This window comes from Pinus tabuliformis, chromosome 5_1, assembly GCF_031772625.1.
Source record: "Pinus tabuliformis cultivar Carrire ecotype Pingquan chromosome 5_1, CPIR1, whole genome shotgun sequence".
In the NCBI taxonomy this organism is placed as follows: Eukaryota; Viridiplantae; Streptophyta; class Pinopsida; order Pinales; family Pinaceae; genus Pinus; species Pinus tabuliformis.
The window spans coordinates 965026601-965034936 of NC_142305.1; the positions used below are offsets into that span (position 1 = coordinate 965026601).

Here is an 8336-nt window from a genome sequence, read left to right on the forward strand (position 1 = left end):
ACAACGACGTGGAGGGTTGAGGGAGCGTGTTGACTATTACAGAGACGACTAGGTACGTCGAAAGGCCAACACGGAGAGAGCACGCTTGAGAGTAGCGAAAATGTCCAAAACGTTGGCCTCCCAGTAAAACAAAATATAAAGAATGACCACAAATTAAAATAAATTAAATTAATTGAGTGGTCTATTTGAGTGAGCCATTTTATCAAAAACCCAGTCAAAAAGCAGAGACGTTGCCATCCGCCATGGATTTAATTATCGAATACACCATTGTCAACATAGCTCAGATGACGATTCTCCCTATTCGAAAATGGTTATGTTTGGATTCATTACGTACAGTGACGAGGAATGAATTAATTCACTCGTCTTGGAAAAAAAGTCTTGGAATGTCAAAGCGTCTTCGATTGCGGAACTTGCGGGCTGAAAGAATGATTCAATGCCAACGGCGAAGAAAAATTGAATGAAGAGGAAAGGAGAAAATATGAATGGGGAGAAAAGTCAAGTCCAGTGTTGATGTCATGACAGCAGCTACAAAATAACAAAATTCGCACTGCACAACTTACACGAAAATCTGATCGGCAAATCATGGCAATTCAGCCCAGCCATTTGTTCAATTTTGAATTTCAGCCGTAAACGGCAAAGTATAGAATAAATTAATGGTCAAAATATTAAGTATCTTCCCTGCAATTATTGACCTGGGCCTCGAGATTAAAAGGAATGGAATGGCATGGTCAAGCTTTACACTTCAGATATTTATTATATTACTCGTTGAGCCAGGATTAATTGGCAATGGAGAAAACGAGGCTTTTCTTGATAATGGCGATCCTGTCATTTGGGGGAATCGTCAATAGCGATCTGGCGAGCGATGGCAGGGCGCTCATGGCATTCAGGGAGGCAGTGGGACGCAACCGCCTAAGATGGAATTCCAGTGTGCACGTCTGCAATTGGAAAGGAATAAAATGCTCCCGCTCCGGCGTAATTTCGGTCAGACTACCCGGCGCGAGACTCGTCGGGCAAATTCCCCCGGGTAGCTTGGGAAATCTCCCGGAGCTCCAAAACCTAAGCCTCAGAAACAACCTTCTCCAGGGTTCGATTCCCCTAGATCTGTCTAACTGCAAAGCACTCAAAATTGTTTATCTGCAGGGCAACAGGATGTCAGGCCCGCTTCCGTTAGAATGGTCGAATCTCACCGTGCTTAGCCTCTCCTTTAACGATTTCAATGGCACCATTCCGGCTTCCCTCAGCGCTCTTAAGCGGACTCTGCGCATGCTGCTTCTAGAGAACAATTCCTTCACCGGCCCCCTCCCTGTTCTGGATCTCCCTAATCTTGTGAAATTTAATGTATCGTACAATAATCTGACTGGTCCCGTGGCTGATACCTTGAAGAAATTCTTCCCCGATTCTTTTCTTGGAAATAATCTTTGCGGTGAACCCCAGCTGCAACCATGTAGGGGAATCCGCAAAAAGCACCGAGTAGGAAGGATCTTTGGCATTGCAGTGGGCGGATTTTCTCTGACAGGCTTGATTGTTGCTATTCTTGTAATTTTGCGGGGAAAGAGTAAGAATGTTAGGCCTGAAAATAACGAAGATGAAAAATCGACCTCTAATGATGATTATTCAATTTCTCTGCGGGAGACTGAGAAGATGGAAAACAGCCTTGTATTTTCGTCAGTCGATAAACATCCCTTTAGTTTGGAAGATTTGTTGAGGGCGTCTGCAGAAGTTTTGGGGGACGGAAGCGTTGGGGTTGCTTACAGGGCTATTCTCCGACTGGGAACGGTGGTTGTAGTAAAGCGCGCCACGGAAGTTGTTAATGAGCCCAGGAAATTCATTCAGCGGATTAATAGGGTGGCCAATATGAGCCATAAGAATCTGCTTCCACTGAAGGCGTATTACTGCTCACAGGAGGAAAAGCTTCTGATCTATGATTACATGCCAATGGGCAGCCTTTACACAATTCTTCATGGTAAGATTTATGTCATTTCTTTGCTTCGATTTTCAGTTCAGAGGACCTTCTGTTATAGAGAATTAAGTCAAATAAAACGTCAGTATAAATATGTGAATTTTGCAGGTCCATTTTGTTCTACTTATCCAGAACCAGTATGGATTTAATCAACATTTTTTCCCTTTACTGAAAAGCCATCCCAAACCTAAAGCTATCCGTGTGTTACCCTAAAGCTACCTCGACAAACAAACCTTGTGTTAGAAGATTTCTGAAATATTTCCAAATTTAATGTCCATAAGTAAGTTAATTCAAACAATTAACTTTATTACTCTCATGTTATATTCTAGAATGTGCTTCCTTAATAACCAGACATTGTCTACAACAATGAAGAAAAGAATAGTCGAAACCCTGCATAAAAATGATTTTTTCACGGTTTCAACCTGCCACTCATGGTTCCACACAGTTTAGGGTTGCAACTCATTCGCCATCTTTTGACACCATAATGTTTGCCAGGGCACAAAAATTAATCGTATTCTATATTTTCCGTAAGGTTTTGATTTATTTTTCTTTTAATTCTCTATAGTTTTGCTAGGTTCATGATTTGCAAATTTTTAGTCACTTGTCAACCAATAATGAAGAGGATGATTTGAGGAATGAAATTTCATTTTTAAATTGTAATTTATTCGCACTTCATTGAAGCACAAACATTAATGGTATTCTATTACTTCTGCAAGGTTTTGATTTTTTTTTTTTTAAGATTTTCTATAATTTTGTTCAGTTCATGATTTGTACATTTTCAAGTCAGTTGTCAATCAATAATGAGGATTGATTGTTGATAAATGAACTTAATTTTATTTTAAAATTGCAACTCATTGGCAATTTATTGAGTTTGTCACTACACAAGCATTTATTATATTTTATTGTTTGTTTGTGTAAGGTTTTGATTTAATTTTTTTGTTCAAACGATTTTCTCTAGTCTTGCTCTGTTCATGATTTGCACATTTTCATGTCAGCTGTCAACCAGTATTGAGAACGGTTGGTAAAAGAATTAAATTTCACTTTTGCCAAATATCTATGAGTTTAGATGGGAAAGAGGAAGCTCTTGATTAGTAAAATGTAGTTTGCTTTAGATTTAAGTCATTAGGTACTATTTACCAATGTTGTCATGGCGATATTAATAAAAAACCACATATCATTTGAAATGACAAGCTGCGATTTGCACATTTTCATGTCAGTTGTCAACCAGTATTGAGAACGGTTGGTAAAAGAATTAAATTTCACTTTTGCCAAATATCTATGAGTTTAGATGGGAAAGAGGAAGCTCTTGATTAGTAAAATGTAGTTTGCTTTAGATTTAAGTCATTAGGTACTATTTACCAATGTTGTCATGGCGATATTAATAAAAAACCACATATCATTTGAAATGACAAGCTGCGATTTGCACATTTTCATGTCAGTTGTCAACCAGTATTGAGAACGGTTGGTAAAAGAATTAAATTTCACTTTTGCCAAATATCTATGAGTTTAGATGGGAAAGAGGAAGCTCTTGATTAGTAAAATGTAGTTTGCTTTAGATTTAAGTCATTAGGTACTATTTACCAATGTTGTCATGGCGATATTAATAAAAAACCACATATCATTTGAAATGACAAGCTGCGAGATGCTTCAGAATCATAAACAATAAACTTTTGAAATGACAAGCTGCCAGATACTTAAGAATCATAAACAATAAACTTTTAAGAAAGAGAAACTTTAATTTCTTTTAGGAAAAAAAAATTATTCAATTAAAACTATTTATTTTAAGTTTTATTATAAAATCAATAAATTATTTCAACCTAAACAATATTTGAAAAAATAAATGCATATGTTTTTTATTAACATTTACGATTCATTCCATTAAAAAAGCTAAATCTATTTTTTAATTTTATATTAGGAAAAAATTAATAATAATAATGTAAATACGTTATACAGTTATCATTGTTTTATTAAAAAAAAAATCATAAATAAGTTACGATGGTTATAAAGAAAACAAAAACCAAAAATTATTTTATAATTCTGAATGAATATAATTTTTAAATTATATTTATAATATTAGTATATAAAATATTTTTAAATTATGTTTATAATTTTAGTATATAAATAATAATATATTTATTTTAATTATAAATCATTTAAATACAAAATTTTTAATGAAAGTAAATGTAAATTTAAAATTATATTTTTATATTATTTATTAAATTATTATTATTATTATTATTATTATTATTATTTAAATTTAAATGATGATGATGATGATGGTTAATGTCTACTGAGACCAAAATTTAGTTTATTGGACCTAAATTTTTTATAATTTAAATAATAATTTTTTATAATTTAAATAATAATTATATGTAATTTGATTTTTTTTAAAATAAATTGGATAAAAAAAAACCTGGAGTGCTTGATATTTCAAGTTGCTCTTTACTTAACTTTTATAAAAAATAATTAAAAAGTTAACCAATGTACCGGAATTAATAATTAAAATGTTTGAGAATACAAACATAATGTGTTTCATCCTTATTTTATCACTGAATAAATGCCCTTACCTTCTCTATTTATTGTTCTCTGAGGGTGACTTGGCATCTTTGAGGGTTGGAGTATAATTCTATGTCTCATTAGGGAATATTTTGAAATTTTTTGGAAATGATTTTACATCTTTGAAAATTATATTGTTAATTACGGTAGATAAATCTGATAAAAAGCAGGGAAAACAAATAATAGATTTTGTCCATATATTTGGATTTATGTATATTAAGAATTTATGAAATATCTCAAAATCTACATTTCCATATACTTGGACTTATGTCTATTAAGAATTTATGAAATATTCAAAATCTATATTTATATGAAAATGAAAAATCATAATATGTATTTGTTTTTATTTTTAAATTTTTAGCTTAATTTTATTATTAGCATAGATTAATTTTAAATAAAGATTTAACATAAATAGAAAAAGATCTAATTTCTTCTGGTCTAATTTTTTTATAAATCAATGTTATTTAAATACTTCAGGTTTAATTTTTTTTATCAATCTATACTATTTAAATATTTGCATAATTATTTAATTTCTTTTGTTTTTTTGTTTTTTTTTTTTATTTATATTTCAGTCAATAGGAACAAAATTTCAATTTTGACTACTTATTCACAAAGTTATACATTACACTAGGGTGTAGGATAAATTTCTCAAACTCAATAAACCTCTAATCTCAATCATATTGATTACACAAATTTGACTAATTGCGTTTGGTCAGGTGACAGAGGAGCAGGGCGGACTCCTCTGGACTGGGATACTCGCGTTCAGATTGCTTTGGGAGCAGCCGAGGGCATTGAGTATCTACATAAGCAGGGTAGCAAAATTTGCCATGGAAACTTAAAATCTTCGAACATTCTTCTCACTCACGATTACAATGCCTGCGTGTCAGATTTTGGTTTAGGCCATGTCCTTGATGCCAGTTCCACATTCCGGAAGAATGTAGGCTACAGAGCTCCTGAAGTCACCGGCATCCGCATGGTTTCTCACAAGGCAGATGTGTACAGCTTCGGGGTTTTGCTTTTGGAACTTCTGACAGGGAAGCCACCCAGCCAGGCATATCTCGGTGATGAAGAAGGGTTGGACCTTCCTAGATGGGTGCAGTCAGCGGTTCCCGAGGAGTGGACTGCTGATCTGGAGGTGACCTCATACCGGTCCGTGGAGGAAGAAATGCTTCAGCTGTTGCAGTTGGGAATGGCATGTGTTGCCCTGTATCCAGATCAAAGACCAACCATGACACAAGTTGTCAGAATGATCACAGATATTTATTCCAAATCTGAAGAGGCTGGACTAAGAACCAAACCCCCATCCAAGTCTGTAGGTGGTGATTCTCAGTAAGCTATGGGATGTCATAGCATCAAACTTGTCTTTCAGTTTTCTTGAATTTAAGCTTCCTTGATTGCTAGCAGCAATGGGCAAATGGTATAATTTGCTCTGTGATGGAAATTGTTTTACTCTCTACCATAATGAATTGATGATTTGTGTCACCTGTAAATCTTGATTTTTATCCATTTGGAAATGGATTAATTCTTGATTTTTATCCATTTGGAAATGGATTAATTTGCATGATATTCAATTTCTGGGAAAGAGAATTTTTTATTTTTCAAATAGCTGGATAATCTATTAAAATTCAGTTATCAAACTATCAATGAAGATAGTAATTTTTGGCTATGGGAGAAGGCAGACTGAATCCATTATCCAGAATGCAGACTGAATCATCGATGTTATTAAAAAAAACATAACATCTGGAATGACCGCTGAGGTGGTCTTTAAAGGGCAGTTTTCACTGCAGTTAAATACCTTTTTAAAGGGCAGTTTTCACTTCAGTTAAATACCTAGAGTTAAATACCTAGATTGTAAGAGGTTAACCTGTTTCCTTAAATCTTAATAAGACCAGAAAATTAACACGGGGAAAAACAAATTTTCAACATACTCCAGGCCCAAAAACACTTCTTTATTAAATTTACAAAAATACTATTTTAAAATAAATTTTTAATTTTATTTATTTTAATTAGGTTTTTTCATTTGGAAGTTGTCGCAGCTCTACTGGAAGTGGGCAAAAATCTTTACCCTATTTTGTAGCTTCCTTATTTCACTTTATGGATTTCAGCCATTTATATAAAAAAATTATGAAAGAGGTAGAGTAACGAATATATATAATATTTATTTTGTGGTTATATATTTATGATTATTTATATATTCTCATGGTTGAATATAGAGAGTGTTATATAGTTATAAAAAATAAAATTTAATTATAAATGTAAGATTATTTCAGTGAAGTAAGAGAATACGCTTGTATCCTTCATCTGGTGAGAGTGCATTAAAGAATGGAAGGGGTCATGGTCATAGTACCAGCCAATTATTTGGTATTTTAAAATGTTTAATTTAATAAAATCTGTAAAGTGATTTATATAAAAACTGATATATATTAAGGAATATATATATATATATATATATATTATATTATGATATGAGATTTGTTTTATTAAATAGTTTTTATAAATATAAATTATATGTTTTTACTAAATTAAGGTTATTATGGAATATAGGAGTTGTTATATAGTTATAATTTTTTTTTATGGAATATAGGAGTTGTTATATAGTTATAAAAAAAAATATTTTAGGATGACAGTGGTTTAAAATATATAAAATTAGTAGGTATAAATGTAAAATGATTGCAATAAAATTGAGAGAATAAGGTTAAGGAAATTGGTATTTGAAGTTTTTATTTGGTAAGAGTGTATCAGAGAATTTAATACGGTCTTATGTTTACAGTGTATGGAGCTATTTTTAGTGTTGTAATAGTTGGTACAGGTTTGAAATGTCTAACTCAACTTTTTGTATTAGAGAATTTTTGAATTCATAAGATTCAAGATGATAAATGTCCAAGATGATAAATGTCAAACCATGGGGTTGATTTACCATTTTTGGGGTAAAAAAGTAAAAATAATAAAAAATAATAAAACTATTTTTTCAACTTATCTCCCTAATGTTTTACTTAAATTTCGAGAAAATGAGAAATACATGAAAAATTCATGTTTTTCATGTATTTCTCATTTTTCGTGTAGCAAGGTCCATAGAAAGTATGCAACATGAGTACTCCTTCGATTATGAATCAAATTTTGCATCCAATGAGTGTTCCCTCTTGAAATTTGAGTAAACCCATAGGAAGATAAGTTGAAAATACGAGTTGAAAAAATAGTCTTTTCTTTTTTCCCTCTAAAATTTGATGATGTAATCTAATTTTATTTTATTATTTCCAATATTATTTTAAAATTTCCTTAGGAGGCCCATTTTACCTCAAAATTCCCCTAATGAACTTGTGAAGTGATTTGTGTACAAAAATTGATACATAATAGAGAACTACCACTCAATTTAAAAAGATTTCCTAACTCTCTTGAACTAGGGAGAAAACCATGTTGATTCTATAGATGTCATGGGCCTCACACACACTACGCTAACGTAGTCAACAACAGAGAAAATTTTAGGGGCTAATATTCACAGGTAGGCTAATTTTCCATGCTTTTTCTAAAAAAAATTTGCCAATCTATATTTTTTCTAAAAATTATTCGCCCAATTTTTATAGTATAAAATTATTTTACCTTAGAAATTGCCTAAATTTTATAGATACTATATAAATAATTAGAAATTTGAATATTTTTATAAGAAAAATTCCAAACATTTTACAATTTGAATATTAAAGACTAATAAGATTCACGAAGGTTTCTACACCTTAAAATAAATCTACATTCTTAAAATTTTCCCTAGTCAACAAGTTTTTCTCCTTGGTTCAAGAGGATCATGAAATCTTATCAAATTGCGTTA

The 8336-nt window shown here is 31.8% G+C and overlaps 1 protein-coding gene across 1 annotated transcript; it reads left to right on the top strand.

Moving 5' to 3' along the window:
- Window positions 1–337: 337 nt before the first annotated feature.
- Window positions 338–5910, top strand: LOC149167973 (putative inactive receptor kinase At1g48480). Its single transcript, XM_089433273.1, has 2 exons — window positions 338–1963; window positions 5233–5910. The coding sequence occupies exons 1-2, from the start codon at window positions 787–789 to the stop codon at window positions 5847–5849; spliced, it is 1794 nt and encodes a 597-aa protein (XP_089289399.1). The 5' UTR covers window positions 338–786; the 3' UTR covers window positions 5850–5910.
- Window positions 5911–8336: the final 2426 nt, after the last annotated feature.

Coding starts and splice junctions, on each gene's coding strand:
- LOC149167973 (XM_089433273.1), top strand. CDS start 787: ATGGAGAAAACGAGGCTTTTCTTGATAATGGCGATCCTGTCATTTGGG. Junction 1,964..5,232: donor CCTTTACACAATTCTTCATG/GTAAGATTTATG, acceptor GCGTTTGGTCAG/GTGACAGAGGAGCAGGGCGG.